We start from the raw sequence: 26134 nt of genomic DNA on the forward strand, positions 1-26134 counted from the left end.
GAGCAGACACTCCAATTAAGGTTCAGGCCATTTAAGGCTACCATAGTGGGATATAAAAGCTCTTCTGACAACTGAAAATGCTCACGCTCAAGCAAAATGAGATTCTCCAACTCATCAGCCAAGCTGCACTAGTACGTCTCAGTGTGCCCTGATATTTCTGAGAAATTACAGATGTCTTCTACTCATTTTGTACAGTTGTCGAATCTATTATTATTATACAGGATTTATATAGCGCCAACAGTTTGCGCAGCGCTTAACAAAATGAAGGCAGACATTACAGTTACATTACAATTTGGTACAAGAGGAATGAGAGGGCCCTGTTCGCTAGAGCTTACAATCTAGGAGATAGGTAATAGCTGTGGGGGATGAGCTGATGGAGAAAGTAAAACAGTGTATTAGTTAGAAGCAGGATAAGCTTCTTTAAAGAGAAGGAATCTAGTGTTGTAACATCTTTATTAGATCAAATTAAACAGTAATATTCAGTGCAATTAAAGTGTTACTAAATCCAAGACCCTGCATTCCTATATATGGTCTCCCACAGTACATGGAAATGCAATCATTTTAGTAAATATGTGCTGATCACATGCACCCTCCCAAAAAGAAAAAAGAAAAACTCTCTAGCAAAACACACAAAACTGAGCATGTGCAGAGTGCCCGAAAGTCTCAGTACTATCAGCAGATGGATTGGGACAGTGGGAGGGGTTCGATACCACCAATCTTTTAAAGCGCTACACCTTTCAACTTTTAATTTTATGATTGTGTCCAACAATATTGTGTCAGCAGCTATTTCTTTTATATTTTGTTTATTTTATACTAGCGCAGCAAATCTTCTTCTTTGTACTAGCAACAATCTGACAGGCAGGTTGTACCCACGTTGATCGATCAACTTGGGTGCATTCGGCCTGCCCATATATGGTTCAAATCTTGACTGCTTCCTGCTAAACGGTCTACGGCTGGCTTAAGTTAATGGCTTCAAGTCACTGAGCCAGAGCTCATATACAGAACAGGAGTTGCGACTTAGCTCTTACTTCACTTTCCACATGCATTTTATATGTTTGTGACTTAAAGTACAGAAGTCAGAAATTCTACATGATCCAGCCAAGGGACTAGAATTTCCAGTGAAGGCAGCAGAGGTGTCAATATATTTCTAAGCAACACAGGCTTGCTTTCATTTATTGGCTATTTGTGACATAATTTGTTAGAAATAACAAAGCAGCTCTAAACAAAGATAAGACACAATAATTATTACACTGAGTGGGAAACTGAAACAAGAAAAGAAAGATACATAATTTTACTGCCATAAATAAAGTTGCAAGACAACCCTGAGTAATAAATTCCCTGTAACTGAAAGAAAGGAAACATACCAGCCCCATGTCATCTGCCAGAATTCCTCCTCTTAAACTCTCTGGCTTGTCTTTTTCTGCAAAATTTGTAATTGTGCAGTAGTAGAAGTTTTTCCTCTGTTCCCAAAATGGTGGCAGTTCGTTACTATTCTCACGTGACACCATCCACGCCAGTGCCTGCTTCTGATGAGGGAGCAATGAGGTTTCCACAGCCTGTAAAGATCATTACAGATCGCAGCAAAATATTTACATGTGCAACACATTCACATATGTTTGTAAAGTAAGCTTTGTACAATCACCACTAATGAAAATAAAACCATAGTAGGGTAACTGCCATTGCATTGAACATCTTTCCCAAATGTATTTTCAGCTCTCTCGATTGAACTATCAAAATCCTACTTCGCTCAAATCTAATCTTTACTCAATAAATTGGCATGGCAAATAAAACAGCAAGATTTGATAGATCAATTTCACCCACTTACAAAGGGGACTGGGCCTACCGCAGGTGTGGCTCTATTATTTAGCCTATATGTTTTTGCAAATAGGGTAATGGAATATAGTGAACTCTAAGGTCCTCCCTTGGCTTGCATTTGAGTGCCACTATATATATATATATATATATATATATATTAGTAAAAAACCTTCAGCTTTAGAACCACTTTAAACCTTGGAGTCCTTACAAGGGCAGATTTTCTATGGCTTCAGAAATTTATCCTTGGAACTTTATTTAGGCAATCCTAGGTTTGTAACGGCCTTTTCTCATCCTGGAGACTTCATTTGGTGGAAAACTCATTATATGACATCTCTAAAGCTTTCAGGAAGACTTTGTGACATTTCAGCCTCAATCTTTCAAATTTGTCCTAGCTTCTGAATCTTATATCTACAATCTTTGCAAAGTAGACACTTTTACACTACACACTATGCACATTCCCCAGCCTCTTCATCTATAGAAAAGAGCTAATTTATATCCTTTATAATTCTCTCTCTAATTAAGATTTTTCAGCTAAACTTCCCTATATGCTTTTCTGGGAAAAAGACAAAAGGTCAGGATTGGGAAGCCATGTGGTGCAATTTATGGAAATGTACCATAACCTTGACAATTAAAAATAGCACTTAACCCGTTCATGCCTAAGCCTATTTCTGACATTTGTTGCTTACAGGTTAAAATCTGTATTTTTTGCTATAAAATTACTTTGAACCCCCAAACACATAATATATATTTTAGCAGAGACATTAGAGAATAAAATGGTGATCGTTGCAATATTTTATGTCACAGGGTATTTGCGAAGCGGTCTTTCAAACACATTATTTGGGGGAAAAAATAGACACTTTAAAAAAAATTAACGGTTACCAGGTAAGAGTTACAGAGGAGGTCTTTTGCTGGAATTATTGCTCTCACTCTAACGATCGCGGCGATACCTCATGTGTGATTTAAACCTCATTTACATATGCAGGCGCAACTTACGCATGCAGTTTCTTTGCTGCGCAAGGCTCTCGGGGATGCCTTACATTTTTTTTACCTTTGTTCTTATTTATTCTCATTTTTTTACATTGTCATTTTTAAAAACAAAATCCCGATCACTTTTATTGCTGTCACAAGGAATGTAAACATCCCTTGTGACAGTAATAGGTGGTGACCCCAAATCCCTACTTTGCACTTCAAAGTATTCAGATTGCCAAAAATGGCACTTCCAAAAAATGTCTTTTTTTTTTTTTTTATCGGCACCATTGGCAGCCAAGTTGACCAGAAGTGACGTTGTGTTGTTTTCGCCTTTGTTCCAGTCTCAGCCTAGCCGGTGGAAGTGCCGGATCACGGATCAGGTCTCCCAGTGGGACAGGAGGCCCGGGAAGAGTCGCGGAAGACGGAGGTGTCCCCTCCCACTCCTTTACAGACAGTAAAAGTAAAATCAAGGTACTCACAATAAGAAGTATCAAACAGGCATATAACAAAAGAGCTGTGAGCTCGACCACGTCACTTCCGGTGGGGATGAAGTCATGTGACAGTGACGAACACATGCAGGAACACAAGACACCGGAAGTGACGTGAGTGAGCTCGCAGCGCGTTTGTTATATGCCTGTTTGATACTTCTTTTTGTGAGTACCTTGATTTTACTTTTACTGTTTTGTCAATAAACATTTGGAAATACTACACTATTGTGCATCCCTCTTTACATCCCCCTATGCCCCATTTTGAGGTTCATTGGATGCGGACACACCAGGGACAATAGGGGGACACTGATTCCAGACTAGAAACACACACCAGTGGAGGCGGATACGCCATACTGGGAGGCTGCCAAGAAACACATTGAGATATACCCACATGCTGTTACCTTACAGTGGTAAGGTAAGGGTACATCTATACATTACTCTGCACAGGAACCAGGAAGTCACCTATCATCAGCACTTTATGCCAGAGGATTGCCACCAGCACTTTGTCATTTTATGCTGACACTGCTAATATACAGCCACTTACCTACCTTGCACCTTATATGAACACTACTTATCTTTTTTGCTTTCACCTATAGACATTTGTAGCATATACCTATAGAGGAAACTTTTGCTATGCTTTCATATGCCATTTAGGATTTTACCTATTCCTTCGGGATTTATTGCAATAGTAGTGCACCTTCTTTTTGATCACCGTTTTTCACTTCATGTGCATATCTCATATGGATATATTTCCTATCACTGTTCTACAAAGAATAATAATTTGAGTGTTTGATATACTTTATTATCTTATTGATACACTTTTATTGTTTTATCTGACGAAATCTCAGGGCATGCTATTTCCTATGGATATATTTCCTATCACTGTTCTATGAAGAATCATTTCAGTGTCTGATATACTTTTATTGTCTTATTGATACACTTTTATTGTTTTATCCAAAGAAATCACAGGGCATGCGACACGTTTTTATACTGCCTAGGACTGGATCTATATTGACCTTTGAACACTTTCACCCATATCTTTTATTGAGCACCTTTGCACTTTATTACGCACAGTATTTAGGTTCATAGCACAGCACTACCTTCCCTTTATATGATTGGATGATAAAATCAGCAGTTTCCCCTCATTTCAGATCTACCCCTTAAATTTAGAGCAACTGCACTTCCAAGTGCACTTGCAGTGCAAAGTGGATTTGCCTTTCGTAAATAACCCCCATAGTGTGAAATATCTTTTCCATGAACGAGATAAAATCTAATCTAGCAATTAGTTGAAAAAATTGGAACCATGGGAGATTTAAATAAAGTGCAATTGCCGATTGCATAGCAACACAAATTGTATGAATAATCTCCTTAGAAGGGTATGGTATATCTGGAATGTCAGCAAACAATTAGCCATAGTTAGAGTACCTGGGTACACCAACTAATCTCATAGAAAAATTGGATACCTTCTGCCGGCTTACAGTCTGTTTTACACCTTGCGTTTGCTTTGCTTTAACTTGGCTTCAAAAATTATACCACGTCGCTTTAGTGATGGTTCAAAGTGTCTTCAAAGCCTCCATAGAAGTCTATGGCAAAGCTCGCTTGAAGCATTTGCAGCTTTTGAGAGGCTTTAATTCAGCTTTTGCTTCCCTTTGTTTTGGAGGTATTACCCTCCCAGAACCAGGCAATTGTGTGGTAGCCATCTTTTGGCTATAGCATGGTTGGCAAGTGGTTCAAAGTGCTAATGTGAATGACTTACCTTTGACGGGTCCAGTTCCCTGGTTTTATCATCTTCCTTCAGATCTTCAAATAATTTATCAAATTCAGTCTTCAACTGTTAAAACACACATGAAGCATGAACTTGGTATACTGTTTGCATAAATATTAGTAAAATTGTGTAAAAGGTCAACTATCGATTTTCCCAGCCACTGTGCATTAGTGGTAATCATTGAACCCTATATTGTCAAATGTCCCAACAAGAGACAGGAATTATTTAGCTGCTGGGAAAGCAGACTAGAAGTGTGTGTGTGTGTGTGTGTGTGTGTGTGTGTGTGTGTGTGTGTGTGTGTGTGTATATATACATATATATATAATGTTGCATGTCTAATTTCACACATTTCCTGACAGATACACCTTAATGCAGATACATAGACACACACACATAGTAGAAGCAATTTCAAAACATTAGTAATACACCTATGTATTATTTAGAATGCGAAAGTGCTTGGGGTGGAAGGGTGGGGGGCACAACAAGTAGTGGGACACTTTTAACCATAATGCAGGTAATGCATTAATTAAAAAAAAAAAAGTAAATTTAGAACCACTTTAAATAGCTGAATTTTTCCACCAGAACTAACCTGCTCTGTAGTCATCTGCACAGCTGGAAGTAATGGAGCACTAAGTGGGGGCTGAGATCTTGGAGAAAAGGAACTTCCTTCAAAACCTTGTGAGTCTAAATCGAAAGAAAAATATATAAACAAAGTCATTATTGTTAACTGCACAGTGTTTTGTAGTTTTTTGGAGTATTTTCTAGTCTTATGTTTTCAGGGTTTCTGCAGTTTTGTTGGCTATAGACTTTACAACCAAATGGTTTGAGGAGCTACACACAAAATTGTAATCACTTTGGAGTGTAATAATCTTATCTATTCTCATCTGTCCACTACTGTCTAATCTCCTAACAGCTATGAGTATACATACACAGAATTATGGCAGAAAAAAAAAAAAAAAAAGACAGGGAGAGAACCTGGTCACGTGACCTGTCAAATCTGAAATGTATGCCAGTTATAAACGTTTCCTCTGGAAGCATAAAATTAAAAACGATTTTATTTGTAAGACACATTGGGGGTTATTTACTAAAACTTGAGCATGCAAAGTCTGGTGCAACTCAGCATAGAAATCAATCAGCTTCCAGGTTTTATTGTCAAAGCTAAACTGAACAAACTGAAGTTAGACGCTCATTGGTTATTATGTACAGCTAAACTTAAAAAAAAATAAAAAAAAACTGTTTAAATTAATCCAATCCAACTGACTTCAATTGTAAACACGTTGCCTTAAATGCAGCAGAAGTTTAATATATAGATAGAAATATGGAGGCTTGAAGAGAAAAACAATGTACAGCAGTGTAACCTTTTCTAAGCATGGATAAAATACTTTAAAACTCTAGAAACAAGCAGTCAGATGTAGGAGCCAACAAGACTAGGGTAGGTATCTTTACCTTTCTATAACTTGGCGAGTCAATAATATACATGTGTTCTGAATTAGTGACTTAACCTCCTCGCGCCCGCCCTATAGCCGATTTACGGCCGTAGAGCAGGCGCGTTCGTTTGGGCGGTCGTCCCTGGACGGCCTGATGTTTACTTCCGCAATGCGCGCCGCCGCGGGCGCGCATCGCGGAAGTTCTGTGTTCGCCGTGTCCCCCGGGGACAGGCAAACACAGATCGCTGTAAACGGCCAATCACAGCGGCCGTTTACAGCGTGATCGGCGTGTCCAATGGGAGATGATCTCATATGTAAACATATGAGATCATCTCGCAGCGCCGCTCTCCTTCCTCGCACAGACAGTGCGAGAGGGGAGAGATGAACGGCTGCAGCGGCAGCCGTTCTGATTCCGGAAAAAAAAAAAAAAAAAAAAATGAAATAAAAAGTGCCATCCGCCCCCAGCAGTGCCATCCGCCCCCAGCAGTGCCATCCGCCCCCAGCAGTGCTATCTGCCCCAGTGCCATCCACCCCAGTGCTACCTGCCCCCAGTGCCATCCACCCCAGTGCTACCTGCCCCCAGTGCCATCCACCCCAGTGCTACCTGCCCCCAGTGCCATCCACCCCAGTGCTACCTGCCCCCAGTGCCATCCACCCCAGTGCTACCTGCCCCCAGTGCCATCCACCCCAGTGCTACCTGCCCCCAGTGCCATCCACCCCAGTGCTACCTGCCCCCAGTGCCATCCACCCCAGTGCCACCTGCCGTCAGTGCCACCTGCCCCCAGTGCCACCTGCCGTCAGTGCCACCTGCCGTCAGTGCCACCTGCCGTCAGTGCCACCTGCCGTCAGTGCCACGTGTCATCAGTGCCACATAGTGCCATCTGTCATCAGTGCCACGTATCAGTGCCATTTGTCATCAGTGCCACCTGTCAGTGTCACGTGCCATCTGTTGTCAGTGTCACGTGTCATCAATGCCACTTATCAGTGCCATCTGTCATCAGTGTCACGCGTCATCGGTGGCATGTATTAGTGCCATCTGTCATCGGTGGCACATATTAGTGCCACGTATTAGTGCCATCTGTCATCGGTGCCACGTTTCAGTGCCACGTGTCATCAGTGCCACGTATTAGTGCCACGTGTCATCAGTGCCACGTATAAGTGCCACGCGTCATCAGTGCCACATATTAGTGCCATCTGTCATCAGTGCCACATATTAGTGCCATCTGTCATCAGTGCCACCTGTCATCATTGCCACGTATCAGTGCCATCTGTCATCAGTGTCACGTGTCATTGTCCTGGTGCTTCAAAAGTGTAATAAATAGTCAACAAGTTAGATGTGTAACTTATGTTCCTAGAACACATGATGGCGCTACCTGCATGTTGGGCCTCTCTATGTGGCCAGGCTGTGAAAAAGTCCCACACATGTGGTATTGTAATACTCAGGAGGAGTAGCAGAATTTTTTGGGGGGTGTCATTTGTGGTATACACATGCCACGTGAGAGAAATAACCTATTACAATGACAATTTTGTGGAGAAAAAAAAAAAAAATGAAAAATCTTAATTTTGCAAAGAATTGTGGGAAAAAAATGACAACATCAAAAAGCTCACTATACCTCTTACTAAATAACTTGGAATGTCTACTTTCCAAAAAGGGGTCATTTGGGGGGTATTTGTACTTTCCTGACTTGTTCGGGTCACAAGAAGCGAGATAGGCCACCAGTACATCAGATGTGATCAATTTTGTGCGATTCGCACCACAGCTTGTAGACTCTCTAACTTTCACAAAGACCAAATAATATCCACTAATTTGGGTTATTTTTACCAAAGACATGTAGCAGTATAAATTGTGACCAAAATTTATGAAGAAAAATTAATAATTTGCATAATTCTGTCACAGAAACAAAGAAATATGCGTTTTTTTTCAAAATTTTCGGTCTTTTTTCATTTATAGCGCAAAAAATAAAAACCCCAGAGGTGATCAAATACCACCAAAAGAAAGCTCTATTTGTGGGAAAAAAAGGACAAAAAATTCATTTGGGTACAGTGTTGCATGACTGAGTAATTGTCATTCAAAGTGTGAGAGCACCGAAAGCTGAAAATTGGTCTGGGCAGGAAGGTGTTTAAGTGCCCTGTAAGCAAGTGGTTAAAACATAGTAAAATACGGATAACAATTACAGTGCTGCAGCATTAAAATATAATATTTCAGTCTAGACAGGTTGCTTCTAAGAATCCAGGGAAACAAAATATATCTATTAGATTGTAAGCTCTTCTGAGCAGGGCCCTCTTAACCCTCTTGTATTTATTGTATTGTAACTGTATTGTCTCCCTTTTATATTGTAAAGCTCTGCGTAAACTGTTTGCACTATTTAAATCCTGTATAATAATAATAATAATAATAATAATAATTATAAAAATATCTGTTCCATATGGTAAAAAAATTTCCAACCTCCCCACCCACCCAAGATACATAGAATTAATAAACAACATCTATGCTACCCAAATAACACTTTCACAGACCTGTAAAAATAAATAGGCGAACACTAAGAGCCGGTTCACACTGCGGGCGATGCGAGGCGACACGACTCGCCTCGCCGCGCTCTCGCAAGTCACCCCCGTTCTGTACAATGGAACCGTTCTGAGAGGAGCGACTCGAGTCGCTCCGACTCAGAAAAAAGGTTCCTGTACTACTTCTGGGCGACCTCGGGGCGACTTGCATTGACTTCTATACAGAAGTCATCTGCAAGTTGCCGCTGAGGTCGCGGCAGGTCGCGGCGAGGCAAGTCGGTGCCGCCTCGCATCGCCTGCAGTGTGAACCGGCCCTAAAGAAAGAGAGGAAGTAAACATTTTCAGAAATACACAAGAATAAACACAGGATCTATCCATTTTAAAGTACTTGGTATGAAAGTGGATCAGCAGCATGTATTAGTTCCTCCATGAGAAAAGTGCTAACATTAGTTCCCATTGGGCTTCATGCATACTGGACATTTTTACAGCTGCTTTTTTTTTTACATCAGGTGTTTTTTTTCTGCAGCCAGTAAATTCCCCAGCATGTGATCCTATTTGTCCATGCACACATAGGCTTTTATCTGTGTTTTTAAGCAGGGGCGTTTTCTGGCTGGAAAAAAAAAACAGACTAGTGGGTTTGAAGAGGAGTTTTTCAACTGTAAAAACGCTCTAATGCTGAAAAATTCGGCATTTGTGAGCATTTTTAAGCCATAAGCTTTTGAGGGAGTTTTTGCTAAAAAAAATTGAATGCTAAAAAAATGCTGAAAACCACTACTACAGAACTCATTCTACAGCTACAGGTTTCTACATCTAACACTATTGGCATTTTTATAACGTCCAGCATGCATGAGACCTGAGTCAGAAGCAACAGAAAGTACTGCAACTCAACACAACAGAAAATGCATGGAGGGAAATTGTCGATGTATGTAACATAACCCTATACCAGGGCAGAGATTGTAATATGCATCTGATCTGGGTTGCTAAAGTTAAAAGGTCTTATTAAGAGATGTAGCTGGGAATAACTTTTACCGGAGAGTAACACCTCTGTCTCACTAAATAAATCCCCCTGGCAGCTCAATGCATACACACAAAAATTCCGAGCACACTTACCAGCTAGCCAACCACATTTTTAACATGACTTGTTAGACAAGTCATGCCCTTCTTTTACCCACTGCTATATATGCTGCAACTTTGAGACTCTCAAATATAGAGTACAGACCACATTATACTGAGGAGCCTTGGCAAATCACATATATTTGCAAATGTGTGCAACTAAACCCTCTGTTTTTAAGGTGACTTGTTAGATCGAGTCAATCTGTTTTTTGCACAGGCTAGCTGTTTTTTTTTTTTTTTGTGTTATGCAAAGCCCTTCCATGTGCAACTTATTGCAAAGGCTAGATATAAATTGGGGTGGTTGCCACCTTTTTGCTCAGTGCATACATTAACAGACCAGTGAAAGTCTTAAAATTTGTGCTTTCTAGTTACAAGAACTCAGCTAGAGTATGCTGAGCAGGAGTAGTATCTACAAAACAGGAACACTGTTGAATAGGTGTGGGTAGACACATTTCAGAATAGTCACTAATGTGGTCTGTTCCGAATGTCACTTAGTCTATGTCACTCTCGTCTAGCTTGAAGTGGAAGGAAATGACAATCTCTTCTCTTCCCTCCTCCCCTACACACATAACATATCTACATTAAAATAGAATAAATGTTAAAAAATAACAAGTGAACACCAAAATGAAGCATTCTTCCTACTTCAGCTAGGTCAGAGTATAACAGCCCTTCAAAAGATTGGAACCAGAGGATTCTACATAGCAGTGTGGTGATTCTCTAGGCTATAATATTAAAGTCTGCAGGTCTGTATTTTCCTGATAAACATCAATCTCCTAAAACACAATTGGAGCCTTTGGCTAAGCTGAAGTAAGGAGAATGCCGAGTTCTGGTATGTTGCCAGTTTTATTTATGAATATAAAAGAGAAAAAGGGGCAATGGGGAGATTGACCTAGTAGTTTCTGTTCCAGTTTAGCAGAAAGAAAATTAAAAGAATTTCATAGTACTTACTTTGTGGCATAGGTCCAAGTTTGAAACCATATTTCTTCATATGATCTATAACAACTGTCTTGTTTTCTTCTCTTCCCCAAAAACTCAGGTTCACTGGCATAGTAAAGGCATTGTGCGCCCCATATGGCACTATACTAAAATAAAATTTGAATAAGTTAGATACAAATCATTTCACCAATACCAAGTTCAAAACCATTGTCTCTGGGCAATATTGTCTTACAAAAAAATATATATTTTATTTATGTTAAGTACAAAAAATAGGATTTTTTGTACTCATCGTAAAATCCTTTTCTCTGTAGTTCACCGACTGACACAGCCCCTTTCTTAGACCATTGGGTTGTTAGGCCACCTTCAGTAGAGGACTAGGCAGAACATGTTAACATGTTATAATAAAACTAGAACTTTCTAGTTCCGCCCAAGGGGCGGTCCCTTAGGTAACAACCCCTCAGCCTGCTACTGCATCCTCAGTACGTCAACAAGCAGTATAACGTAGACAAAAATAGGAGGGGAGGGTGCTGTGTCAGTCGGTGAACTACAGAGAAAAGGATTTTACGGTGAGTACAAAAAAATCATATTTTTACTCTTACGTTCACCGACTCACACAGCTCCTTTCTTAGACCATTGGGACGTCCCCAAGCAGTGTAAAAGTAGGGGTGGGAAAACAGCATAAAAAACTTCACCCACAATGACATGTGGGAACTAGCATAAAAACTTTACCCACAAAACAACAGTGTGTGGGAATAATCAAGAACTTTTTTACTCACAAAAAACAGATTGAGTGCTCCTAAATCTGGGAGTCACTACCTCCAAACCACCTCAGAACTTGCGGTAACAAATACAACAGTGCATTTCTTAAAAGGTACCATATTTTTACCAAAAACCAGGAAAAAAATGTAAGTGCAGTTGCAATTACACGGCCACCTACAAAACTTTGCGGCCAAAACAGGCATCAGCCGATGCAATTACATCTACCTTGTAGATGTTTGGAAAGGTGTGGACAGACGACCAAGTCGCCACTTTACACACTTGAGTGACAGACGCTTGAGGTCAGAAGGCTCAAGATGTTCCAATTGCCCTGGTGGAGTGGCCCGTGACCGGAAAGGGGGGCACATGCCCCTTCAAGGCGTAGGCCTGTACTACAATCTGTCTGATCCACCTGGAAATGGTGGCCGACGAGACCGCCATGCCTTTTTTCAGACCAGCCACCGAAACAAACAAGGAGTCTGACTTCCGAAAGGGAGCCATAGCAGACAAATACACCCTTAAAGCTGAACCACATCCAGGGAATGAAGGGCCACCTCTTTAGGATGTGTCGGTTTAGGACACAGAGATGGTAACACAATGTCTTCATTGATGTGGAACGCCGAAACCACCTTCGGCAGAAAAGAAGGTTGCGGACGCAATACCATTTTATCCCTGTGGATAATCAGATAGGGCGACTTGCAAGACAAGGCCGCCAGTTCCGAAACCCTCCCGGCCGATGTAATGGCCACTAGAAAGACCACTTTCTGAGAAACAGTCAACAGAGGGATCTCTCTGACATTTTCAAATAGCGGTTTCTGAAGCGCCGATAACACCAGGTTGAGATCCCAAAGGGGGGTAACGATGGACGCACCAGAGGAATTACATGTCGGACCCCTTGAACAAAATTGCTCACTAGAGTGAGACACCAGTGGTCGCTGAAAAAAAATATCTGTCCCTTAATGGTGCTTAAAGCCAATTTCTGGTCTACTCCTTGCTGTAGAAACAGCAGGATCCTGGATATAGAAAAGGAGCACGAACGCCATCCTTTCTCCTCACACATGGAGATGTAGGCCTTCCAGGTACGATGATATATCTTCCGAGAAGAAGATTTCCGTGTTCTCAGCATAGTTGGAATCACAGAGTCCGAAAGACCCCGGTTCCTCAACACCTGGCTCTCAATAGCCATGCCGTTAAAACCAGCGATCGTAAAGCAGGATGGAGAATCGGACCTTGAGACAGCAGGTCCTCTCGAAACGGCAATCGAACTAGGTCTGCGTACCAGGGACGCTGGGGCCAATCTGGGGCAATCAGAATTACTGGAATCCCCTCGGCCTCCACTCTGCGGAGCAGACGTGGAAACAGTTTCAGTGGAGGAAAGGCATAGATCAGCTGGTACTGATCCCACGGAGCCACCAGTGCGTCTGACACGTCTGCCCAAGGATCTCTTGCCCTGGACACGAATCTCGGCACCTTCTGATTGAGACGGGAGGCCAGAATATCCACGTTTGGTGTGCCCCATCGCAGGCACAGTAGCCTGAACACCTCCGGATGCAATGCCCATTCTCCTGGGTCCAGCATCTGGCGACTTCATAGTTTCATAGTTATTAAGGTTGAATAAAGACACCAGTCCACCTGTCCCTAACCCTGTACATTTCACACTCACATCGGTCCCTATCCTCAAGGAGCCCACAATCCAAGGTCCCCATTCGTATACTAGGGCCAATTTTGGAAAGAAGCCAATTAACCTACCTGCATGTCTTTGGATTTTGGGAGGAAACCGGAGTACCCAGAGGAAACCTACGCAGGCACAGGGAGAACATGCAAACTCCAGGCAGGTAGTGTTTGGATAGTAGATAGTAGGTAGGATTTGAAACAGCAACCCTTCTTACTGCTAGGTGAGAGTGCTAACCACTACACCACTGTGCCACCCATTAAGACTTAGATAGTCCGCCTGCCAGTTCTCCACTCCCAGAGTGTAAATGGCCGATAGGGCCGGTACATGTCTCTCTGCCCATTGAAGGATGTGAGCGACCTCCTGTGCGGCAGCCGAGCTTCTTGTTCCTCCTTGGTGATTGACGTATGCCACCGCCATGGCATTGTCTGACTGGATCCTGATCAGAAGCCCTCAAAGTCTTATTGACCATGTGGAGAGGCATAGCCTGATCACTCTCAGCTCGAGCACATTGATCGGCAACTTGGATTCCTCCACAGACCAAAGGCCCTGGGTCGACTGAACTCCCATTACTCCACCGCATCCATTGTGATCGCCGTCCACTTCAGAGGTAAGAAGGTCTTCCCGGACCGAAGTGCCGGGGATCTCAGCCACCAGAGCATGGAATCCCTGACTACCTGGCTCCCCTGAATCTGCCGATCCAGGGACAACGGAGATTTGTCCCATTTTGTCAAAATCTCCTTCTGCAAGACTCTGGTGTGACACTGGGCATACGGTACTGCCTCAAAGGAGGCCACCATGAGTCCCAGGACTCGAAGGCAGAAGTGTAGCGACGACCACCTGCGGTTCATCAGCAGTTTTACCACATCTCTGAGAGTCTGCAGCTTGTCTGAAGGGAGAAATTCTCTTGCTTCTATAGAGTCCAGCAGTAAGCCTATGTACTCCAATCGCTGATTTGGTACAATCACCGACTTTTTTAGGTTCAACAGCCACCCAAATTCCTGCAGGGTCTGCATGGGGATCGCCACATCCTCCTCTAACTCTGATCACGATCCCGCGTTGTCGCAGCAACGCCAAAACAGGAGCCAATACCATGGTAAAGACTCGGGGGGCTAATGCGAAGCCAAAAGGGAGAGCCACAAACTGGTAGTGGGCTTCCCCGACTGAAAATCACAGACATTTCTAATCCCGAAGGCATATGGGTATGTGCAGGTACGCATCCTGGATGTCCAAAGACGAAGTGCAGCGACTACTGAGCGAACGGATTCCATTCTGAACCTCTGTACTTTTACAATTGAGGGCTTTTAGGTCCAAAATTGAACGTACCCCTTCCTTTTTGAGGACTACAAACAGATTTGAGTAGAACCCCTGGAAGCGTTCTGACTCCAGAACAGGTACTATCACCCCGCGACTCAGCAGGTCCCTTACCGCCCCTAATAGGGCCTCCCCGCGAGCCGGGAGCACGGGTATGCTGGAGGGGGAAGAATCTATTTTGTGGCCAAGAGAGAAAATCTATCTTGAAGCCTGGGGAAATCAGATCGCAGACCCATTGGTCGGACAGCCGAGAAGCCCACCGGACTGCAAACTCCCGAAGGCGACCCCCCCCCCCCCCACCCGCAACACGGGCTCCAACAAGTGCGGGGGACTCATCCTCGCTGTCCGGTCGGTCCTGGTCAGTGTCGTCTGAAATGACAGAGCAGGGGTCACCAGCCTCAGCAGGGCCCAAGTCTCCGTCAGAGCTCTCCCTGCAGGACAGGGGCAGTTTTTTACCCCCTTTGTGCCCATGCACCGCCTCCATCTTGGCAACAAATGAATTAAGGTCCGCAGACAAAGCGTCCAGAGGCACTGCACTGTCTGCAGGCAAACCGGTTGCAATTGCCTGGATTTCAGGGGGAAGAAACACCAGTTTCTGAAGCCATGCTGACCCTACCCTGTCTGCCACCTGTTGGAGACTTAGGACAGTGATGGTCCCACCCTCCTAACTGCTGCTGGCTGAGGGGCTCCTCCCGCAGGACTCACCACCCTGACCGAGTTCTGCGCCGTCCAGCTAGGTGTGCCTGTGTCAGCTCCCAGATGCATAGGTGATCAAACTGTGCTGTGTTGAGCTGTTCTGAATAGCGCTGAAGCTGAAAAACATGTTCAGGCTTCAACAAAATGGCCGCCAAGCATCCAGTATAAAGGACATAATCACAGGCAAAATGGCCACCGGACTACAGGAAAATGGGGAGAGAGCATGCTGCTCCCTAGTCACACCAAACATGGGCGCCGAGCACTGTATGCAATGAAGACAGTGAAAAAACAGGCAGAGAAATGGCGGTAAAACATTGCTACAGCGATCAGCAGACACAGCCTCCAGACACCTCAGGGAAGATACCTACACAAATCCAGGGACAAGCTATCCAGCGCAGTCCCCCCCCAGGTGAGAACCCCCCCGGAAGCCCCTGTCTATGGCACACACTGCTCAGTAGCCCATGCAGCATCCCCCACAGGGAAGGGGGAGGGAAGATAGGGACAAGGAGAGAAGAGGGAGGTGAGGGACCCCCGAATTAACCTCCCAGGGAATGCCCAGCTGCTCAGCCCCACCGAGGCAGGGAGAGCTGTACTCTGTACACTCCTGAAGAGCTGGGAGACATTCCATCACAGACCCACTCTCCGATCAGTACGGGTTGACTGCTAGCCCGGCACACTGTGACCCAGACATCAGTAGCCCGGTCATATGTGTAGCCAGGGCATTACACCCACCAGGCGCCCCTGGAGCTGGGGGCATGTCGTGGCCGACCCAGCGCAGAGCTCTGGTCTGCACGCGCTTGCTGGCCAGGCTGCGGGGGAAACTACAAGGATAAGGGTATCCAGCCTGTCACCCAGCCGGCTGTTGATAGCAGATGACAGGATCTTTAATCTTGCGCTAATAAGCAAAAACGTATGCAGAAAAATCCACAGACCGATGGGCCCGCAGGGTTCTTAGGTCCTTCTCCTTCACTAGGCAGAAAAAAAAACTGAGGCTGCAGTAGCAGGCTGAGGGGTTGTTACATAAGAGACCGCCCTTTGGGCGGAACTAGAAAGTTCTAGTTTTATTATAACATGTTAACATGTTCTGCCTAGTCCTCTCCTGAGGTGGCGTAACAACCCAATGGTCTAAGAAAAGAGCTGCGTCAGTCGGTGAACGTAAGAGAAATCCCATTTTCTTTTTCATTCATTGAGGGGCACAGGAGTTTAGAGACTGTTGGGACATCTAAAAGCGGACAAGGTTGGATTGTGAAGTTGTGCCCAAGACAGAATTATTTCTATCTCTCTTGCCATGGCATGGACTTCTAGTTCCTCCCATATGGCTAATGTACACCACTGATGTGGCAATGTCTGTCCAAATCCTGATCGGATGACCCTCCTGTGTTGGGGTGTCTAGCATTGCAGGAACATCCACATTTGCCCAAGCTCAGGAATGTTGATAGGGAGAGGAGCTTTCTCCAATATCCTAGTCCTATGCACCAACAGACTGCTCCCCAGCCCAACATGCTGGCATCCACCATAGGGATCTTCCAAGATACCGTATCAGAAGGAACTACTTTTTCAACTTCAGAGCCATATTTCTGAGCCACTAGGCCAGGGACAACTTGGTCTTCAGTTTCCAAAGGCTGAACCAACTTGTGCCAAGATGAAAGGCTTTTCAGTTGTAACGGTCTGGAGTAGAACTGGACAAACAAGACAGCCTCTCAGGAGACTACTGTCCTCTGTCCCAGAACCCAAGCAGAACACAAATTTGGATGAACTCTGGACTGAAGAGTCTGGGAGCAACGTTTAAAGTTTCTCCTGGGAAAGAAAAACTCTGACTTGAGCTATTTCTTTGATAAGCGATGAGTCCGTTCCGGGACTGACTTCTAAAAGGTCATAATCCAGTAAAACCTTTGCAAGGTATGTACTGTCCTGACCACATAGTTGGCTGGAACATGCGTAGACTGTTCCCTCAACAAGAGATCTTCCAGATCTCACAATGGAGATGCCCTAAAAGCATAGCAAGGGAAGCACAGGGGCCAGTATTATGAACACCTGAGGTACGGAAGATATGCTGAATGACAGATCCATAAACTGAACTGTTGAGTGGCCACAGCAAAGTGAAGGAATTGCTGATCTGCTGGGAAAATAGCAGGTAAACATGCTTGACGTTCAGAGGCCAGAAAGTTTCCCTGGTGAAGAGAAGTGATAACTGACCTAGCTGATGCCATTGGCCTGAATAAAAGAAATTACTGTAGGTATGACCTTGAGATCCAAGATGGATGCTCCCTGATGCCCTGTACACACGGTCGGACTTTTCACGACAAAATCCCTGAGATTTTTTCAGACGGATTTTGGCCCAAACTTGTCTAGCATAGACACGATCGCACAAAGTTGTCGGAAAATCCGATCGTTCTGAACGTGGTGACGAAGAACATGTATGACGGGACTATAAATGGGCCAGTAGCCAAAAGCTTTTGTCTCATAATTTATTCTGAGCATGCATGGCACTTTGTCTATCGGAATTGTCTACACACGATCAGAATTTAAACGATCGGATTTTGTTGTCGGAAAATTTTACATCAAACTTTGTGTGTCAGAAATTCTGACGGAAAAAGTCAGATGGAGCCTACACACAATCGGTTTTTCCGACAACACGATCCAATCACAATCGCACATCGCAATCGTACACACGGTCGGAATGTCCGACCGTATGTACAGGAAATTAAGGTTTGGGAACAGTGAAATGGTTGGAGAAGAACCTCTGGAACCATTGTGCCATGGGTACTGGGGCCCTGCTCCAGGAGGGCCACAAGAGCAGCATGGAGAACTGCAGGAACACAAGCAGGTTTGAAAACATGAATCAAAGAGGGTGCTGAGAGTAAAATTCTGGCTTGCAACCCTTGGAAACTACTTTCCAAATCGAGGCATTTTATATGCTTTAAGCCCAGATGTCCACAAAGGCTAATAGGCATTCCTTCACTTTGGAAAGTGGGGGCACCCCTTTATCATTACTATTATTATACAGGATTTATACAGCGCAAACAGTTTGTATTGTGCTTCACAAAAAAGTTAGACAGCACAGCTACAATAGAATTAAATACAAGATGGTCAAACTCATGAGAGCTTACAATTTAAATGGAGAGGCAAATGATACAAAAGGTAATAACTGTGGGGACAGGGCCGTCCTTAATATTTATTGGACCATGGGTAAACATTTTCTTGCGAGTATATAGTGGGGGTTTCTACACTGACCACCAATGTAATGGGGAATTTACAATGACCACCAATGTGAGGGGGGGTTTACACTGACCACCAATATGAGGCGGAATTTGCACTGACCACCATGTAATGGGGAATTTTACGCCACCCACCAATATAAAGAGAGATTTCTACACTGATGCCAATGTAATAGGAGCATTTACGCTAACCACCAGTGTAAGAGGGAATATATGATCTCCATGTAAGGGAAATTTACATGAACAACCACTGACGAGAAGATTTGTACTGACCACCATTGTAAGGTGCCACTTTTGCACCGATTACCAATGTTTGGGGGGTTTACACTGACCACCAATGTTAGGGGAGGGGGTTTACACTGACCACCAATGTTAGGGGGATCTACATTGACCACCAGTGTAAGAGCAATTCTGCACTTACCACCAATGTAAAAAGAAATGTACACTGATCCCCAATGTAATGAAGAATTTACACTGACAACCAATGTAATGGGGGATTTTACATCAACAACCAATGAAGGGGGGGGGGGGGGGGGTGAGTTCTACACCGGCCACATAAGAGGGGATTTAAACTCACCACCAATTTAAAGGAGGCTTCTACATGGACCACCAATGTAAGGGAGGATTTGAAATGTAAGTTTGGAATTTTTACAGTTTCCCAATATAAAAAGGAGTTTCTACACTGACCACCAATGTAATGAGGATTTACACTTACCACTAATGTAATAGGAACATTCACAGTAACCACTAATGTAAGGAGGGATTTACACTGACCACCAATGTAAGGGGCACCTTCACACTGGCCACTATTGTGAATGAAAGGATTGTACACCAAGCCCAATGTAATGAGAAGATTTGCATGGACCACCAATGTAACTGAAACATTTAGCCTGCGTTCACATTTGTGTGTTGGAAACGCATGCAAAATCGCTTTCCTGACACAACAGAAATATGCTGCCCTTTAGCAGATACACAGCAGTGCCATTTGTTAACGACACCCTCACGCATCTGCTGAAATGTGCATATTGACATACACCAAAATTCACGGTGCTGTGGCACAATGTTATTTTGGAAAAGGGTTCCACCTCCAATTTGCTTACCTTTGCACAATATGCTGATTTTAGGCTTGATGACCACAGTTGTAGGGCAGGACTTTCAAGCATGACCCTTTACCTCCCACGTGGGCAGCATTCAGCAGAAGTGATGGTGTATATGAACTCAGATGGGCATGATATACATATGAATGGTGCCTCCATCTACATATCAATGCAGCCGGTCTGCAGCTATTTACATATTAATGCCACATGTCAATGCAGGTTATTTCCATGTAAACATGAGTTATCTGTACACGGCAATAGGGCAGAGCTGGGCAGTATTAGTAACAGAACTTCACACTGAGATATTAGGACACAGTGTGGGACTAAAACTTCAAGGGACAAGGGAATTTAAACTGGGATAGCTGGCAAGTATGAGGCAGCTGATTTGGGCCCTACAGCAATGATGGAGCCCTGGACAGCTTCCCCTTTTGCCCTGCCTTAAAGACGGCCCTGTGTGGGGAATGATTTCACAAGGAAAGTAAAATACCAGTTCTTATATGGAGGTGGGATAAGCTTTCCTAAAAAGATGAGTTTTAATGGAAATTAAAAGTGAACAGAGTAGAGGACAGTAGATAAGCACCACACCGACCCCTACAGTAGTCAGCTTTACTTCTCTGGCAGATGTCTGTTCTGGTGTAAATTCAATCTTAAATCTTTTAACACATACATAATTATTTTGAAAAGCAAGCCCTAGGCACAGACTCACCCCTCCAGCTTTACTTTCTTCCTGTCCATGATCGGGGCCAAAGCTGCAGCTAGTTCTTTCTTTATGTGACCAACTTGTTCTCCATTAACATTGTTCACTTTAACTGCATTTCTGTCATATTGGTTTTTGGGTTCACGCTGAAGTGCAACCATCTCATTATTGTTAACCTGAAAAAAACAATAGGTTTGTTTTTCTTTTGGCATACTATAGATCTATAAATTTAAAAAACTATGTCATTTTTCCCTTCCTGCACCCCATAAAGATCTATGAAGAGTTGTTCATGTAAAACAGGGTGTATCTTATAGATATGTGGCCCTTGTCAAAGTCCCTCGCATCGTTACATTTGCCCATTTTTTTCTGCTTTCAACATATCAACTTCACGGACAACACTTTCTGCAGAATATATCCCACACACTTTTAGATGGTCATAATGTTATGGCTGATCTGTGTATACACATTAAAGTGGTTGTAAACCCTTTACAACCACTTTATACTACAGGCAAGCTTATAATTAGCCTTACTTGTAGCTACACTGGATATCTCATAAACCTGCACGGTTTAGGAGATATCCCTGTATTTGCATGTGCTGACGTCATCGGCACGTGCGCACTTAAGCAAACTGAACCAATGGCACGTATCGTTGCTTCAGTTGCACTGTGCCGTTACCGGTGGCTCCTGCGTGCATGTGTGGGAGTGCCGTTACCGGCGGCTCTTGCATGCATGTGTGGGAGTGCCATCATCGCGGCTCTGGCCAATCACAGAGCCAGAGCCCTGATACCTGGAAGTCACCCCCCAGGAAGATGTCGGCCTCCGTAGCGGTGAACGATGACCTCTGCGGGAGCTTCGATCTCAAGTAAGTAGTTCACAATGAGCTAGTATGCTATGCTAGCTCATTGTGCCTTTGTCTTGCAGGTTTTATTTTATTTTTGGATTTTTTACAAGGGTTTACAAGCACTTTAAAGGTGGACAAGGACTGCATAATTCTTTGTCATTTTCCACTATTTCTTCACTGGAAGGGCCTTTAAGTTACCATCTTACCTTTGCGCACACACACGACAAAGGAATGCCAGATCACAATGGATAAGTTAAATAGATTGCACAGAAGATGCAGTTTACAATGATGCTGTGATTTGTCTGACCGAAAACGAATAGGGAGCCATCACATATAAGATTTTAGGTTCAGCACAGATGAAAAAATAAATAAAATGCCAATGATACTCCACCAGAACAGGAGACTACATAATAATAATAACATCCAATATTACATATTTAGATAAATGGGGGGAGGGGGTGTTTGTGGCAGGCTATAACGTAGTAAATAGTGGGCGTTAATTATGTTGTAGTACATGGACTATAGGGTGAGTACATGGATTGAAAACTGGCTACAAGGGTGAGTTCAGAGGGTGGTGATAAATGCTGAATACTTGGAATGGTCAGGGGTGGTTAGTGGGGTCCCACAGGGTTCTGTGCTGGGACCAATCCTATTTAATTTATTCATAAACGACCCAGAGGATGGGGTAAACAGTTCAATCTCTGTATTTGCAGATGATACTAAGCTAAGCAGGGCAATAACTTCTCCGCAGGATGTGGAAACCTTTCAAGAAGATCTGGACAAATGAATGGGGTGGGCAACTACATGGCAAATGAGGTTCAATGTAGAAAAATTTAAAATAATGCATTTGGGTGGCAAAAATATGAAGGCAATCTATACACTGGGGGAGAACCTCTAGGGGTAATCTAGGCTGAAAAAGGACCTGGAGGTCCTAGTAGATAATAGGCTCTAAACATTTTTGGTCAGGCAACACACTGACACCTTTGCAGAGATTGTGCTATATGCTGGTTGTTCAATGTGCCCCTGTACCTTTAAGAAGTGGTGGCTCCCCTTCAGTCCACCTGCTCTCACCTATCCATCAGAATGCATGTGCCTCCACTGTGGGGACACTTAGAAATTAGTGTTAGGTCCACAGATACCAGGGTGCCTTGACTAGGCTATGTGGCTTATGGATGCATTTGCAAATGTGTGTGACTAAACCACTGCTTTTAAAGCATACTTTTAGACAGGTTATTTGGTTTGTTTGAGGGTTGGTGGTAAGTTAAGCTTGTTTTTTCCCTTGGCTTTATACTTGGCCTTGTTTGTACCCGTTGTTACCCTTCCAATGCTTCTTACTGCGATAGCCAGCTACAGATGGGAGCAAATAGCGTATTTTTTGTAGGCTCAGCAATGACATGCAATGCCAACCTGCAGCTAACAAAGCAAACAGAATATTTGCATGCATTAAAAAAGGGATTAACTCCAGAGATAAAACGATAATTCTCCCGCTCTACAAGACTCTGGTCTGGCCGCACCTGGAGTATGCTGTCCAGTTCTGGGCACCAGTCCTCAGGAAGGATGTACTAGAAATGGAGCGAGTACAAAGAAGGGCAACAAAGCTAATAAAGGGTCTGGAGGATATTAGTTATGAGGAAAGGTTGCGAGCACTGAACTTATTCTATCTGGAGAAGAGACGCTTGAGAGGAGATATGATTTCAATTTACAAATAACGTACTGGTGACCCCACAATAGGGATAAAACTTTTTTGTGGAAGGGAGTTTAACAAGACATATGGCCACTCATTAAAATTAGAAGAAAAGAGGTTTAACCTTAAACTGTGTAGAGGGTTCTTTACTGTAAGAGCAGCAAGGATGTGTAATTCACTTCCACAGGCGGTGGTCTCAGCGAGGGGTATCGATAGTTTCAAAAAACTATTAGATAAGCACTTGAAAGACTGCAACATACAGGGATATACAATGTAATACTGACATATAATCACACACATAGGTTGAGCTTGATGGACGTGTCTTTTTTCAACCTCACCTACTATGTAATTATGGTACCACTTACTGCAGCACACATAACTTGAAGCATGTAAACATGATCCCCCATTCACATTGGAGAGACTTCTAATGCGATTTTGACAGGTCATATTGTATGACAAGTCGCACCCTTTTGCTGGCAATAGCACTGTTCAAATCGGTGCAACACTGACTTTGCAATGCCACACCAATTTGCAAAAGTAGTTCCTGCACTACTTTTGGTGATTTTGGGTGCGACTTGAATAGACATCTGTGCATGAAGCCGCACAGATGTCTTCCAAGTCGCACTGACAAGTGGCTTTTAAATTGTTTGGTTTCAGGTGAAGGCCCACAATTTTAAAGCCACAGTCAATGTGAACGAGGGCTCGAGGTAAGAATGCACCACCACAAGCAGGCTGGACAGAACAAATAAAACTGTAGAAAAGAAATGCATTTATTCCTCAGTTCTGCCAGCAAATTCATCTGCCTGTTGCAGCCTTGCAATCAATTCTAAAACTACAGCTGTTCTTTAATCTAAGCGGGTCATATTCTTCTGTAATTGACATTACACTTACCACCCCAGTATAATAACGCAATCCAACCACATTCCCTCTCAACATTCCAAATAAAACTAAGGAATCAAAATCCTCATCTGCAGAGGAGGAGTCATTAGTCGATGGCAGGTTGTCTGGCTCTGTGTCAGAAAAGAGATCTGGAGGCGAATACTGACTTCCGCTCCTCCCATACTGAACGGACAAGAAACGTCTCAAGGAAGAGTCTCTACAAAACAAAAGTGGTGTAATAAGACAACTTTCATACACAGGATAACATCTAAAGTGCAAGTAACCAAATTCTGTTCATATAGATGATATTGCTTCACCTTCTCGCTCATTCTCACATTCACATTTGGCAAAGAGAGGAAAAACACCCACCATTCTAGGTTTCAGTAGACTTTACGTTAGGGTTCCATCGATACCAATACTAAGCATTTGCACGAGTATCGGTACTCCTACAAAAGCTCAACTATCTGAAACCGATACTTTCAGGCTTGGTTCTTTCAGCTGCCAGTGGGATTCCCCCACTGACAGCTGAAATGTAAAAAAAAAAAAAAAAAAAAAAAGCTGGCAATTATCGGTAGTTAAGGAGCAGGGTGGCTGTGTCCTTAGCAAATGATGATTCTTTCAGCTGTCAGCTGTCACTGAATTGTAAACAAAGTCCTAGCAACTTGAGCTGTCCAAAAAACAAAACAAAAAAAAAAACAAGCATACAATGTTTATCAACGACAATGCTCAGCCATTGAAACAGAAAAAGAAACATTGTTTCTTTTTGTAACTTTCTGTTTGTTCATCTACAGATCAAAGGAATAAAGTTTGATCTGCAGATGAAGATGGTAGTTAAACCCCTTGCCGCTGAGCGTACGCAGATGTGCGTACTCAGCTTCCAGGGGTTATACCGGGATAATGCCCGCAGTTGCAGGCATCATCCCGGTACTGTTTTTTAGAGCAGGCGATCGGCTTTCCAGCCATAACAACCAATGCAGCTAAAAGCCACTCGGCTGTTATGCTGGAGGAGTGGGAAGGGACCCCCCTCCCGCCACCTCCTGCCGCTCTTACCGATCAACAAACAGCCGCTTCTGGCGGCTAGGAACAGACTGTAATGAAGCTGTAAGCGGCTTCATTCCAGCCTCCTAATCATAAACACAGAAGCGAGATCATGAGGTCACTTACTGTTTACTCGGCTGCCAATGGCGCCGGTTTAAAAAAAAATACAGTGTTCAGAATCGCCGAAAATCGGCGATCTGAATACTTTGAAGTGCAAAGGAGGGAATGGGATCTTTTAGACCCCCGATCCCTCCATAAAGAGTACTTGTCACCATCTATTACTGTCACTAGGGATGTTTACATTCCTTGTGACAGCAATAAAAGTGATCAAATATTTTTTTTTAAACTATTTTCATTTTTTTAAAGCGCCCCCGTCCCCGCGAGCTCGCGCAGCAAAGAGAACGCATACGGAAGTCGCGTCCGCATATGTAAACGGTGTTCAAATCACATATGTGAGGTATCGCCGTGATCGTCAGAGCGAGAGCAATAATTCTTGCACTAGACCTCCTCTGTAATTCTAACCTGGTAACCGCAAAAAAAAATTAAAGCGTCGCCAATGGAGATTTTTAGGTACCATAGTTTGTCATCATTCCACGAGTGCGTGCAATTATAAAGCGTGACATGTTTGGTATCTATTTACTCGGTGTAACATCATCTTTCACATTATACAAAAAAAGGGCTAATTTTACTGTTTCATTTTTTTTTAATTCATGAAAGTGTCCCTTTTCCCAAAAAGTTGTGTTTAAAAAACAACTGCACAAATACCGTGTGACATAAAGTATTGCAACAATCGCCATTTTATATATAATGTTTGGGGGTTCCAAGTAATTTTCTAGCAAAAAATACGGATTTTTAACTTGTAAACACCAAATGTAAAAAAAGAAGTCATTTGCAAGCCGCACTGAAGTCGCTCTGTGTGGGACGGCTTCAGAGTCGGGTGACTATGAGGTCATCTTAGTGTGAACTAAGAATTTGGAACCTGTGAAGTAAAAAATATATATATATTTTTTGTTTATTAAATGTTCCTCTGTTTAACCCCTTATTAACCCTTAATTTACTCTAATCAGCTTTAATGAACTCCTTCGCCATTTAATTATTTTCCTCCCTATTTTATATTTGTTCACTTCTATTTTATAAACTATTAATATTTAAAACTTTTTTTTGTTTGTTAAACCCCTTTCACAATGGGGCACTACAGCGCTAAAAATAGCACCTGCAAAGCGC

General features: G+C 43.2%; 1 protein-coding gene across 5 annotated transcripts in view; it reads right to left on the reverse strand.

Annotated features, from left to right (window-relative positions):
- HLTF (helicase like transcription factor) overlaps nucleotides 1-26134 on the reverse strand; it is a 128412-nt gene that overhangs the window by 99329 nt on the left and 2949 nt on the right. For all 5 annotated transcript variants that reach the window (XM_077488260.1, XM_077488258.1, XM_077488257.1 and 2 more), the window contains 6 exons: nucleotides 23885-24089; nucleotides 20478-20644; nucleotides 11031-11164; nucleotides 5627-5721; nucleotides 5029-5103; nucleotides 1365-1556 (listed from right to left, as the gene is read on the reverse strand). In XM_077488260.1, coding sequence (XP_077344386.1) covers nucleotides 1365-1556; nucleotides 5029-5103; nucleotides 5627-5721; nucleotides 11031-11164; nucleotides 20478-20644; nucleotides 23885-24089 — 868 coding nt within the window. The remainder of the gene's footprint in view (nucleotides 1-1364; nucleotides 1557-5028; nucleotides 5104-5626; nucleotides 5722-11030; nucleotides 11165-20477; nucleotides 20645-23884; nucleotides 24090-26134) is intronic.

The sequence above is a fragment of the Lithobates pipiens genome, unplaced genomic scaffold, assembly GCF_037356315.1.
Source record: "Lithobates pipiens isolate NorthernLeopardFrog02 unplaced genomic scaffold, aLitPip1_a1.2 Scaffold_18, whole genome shotgun sequence".
Taxonomy (NCBI): Eukaryota; Metazoa; Chordata; class Amphibia; order Anura; family Ranidae; genus Lithobates; species Lithobates pipiens.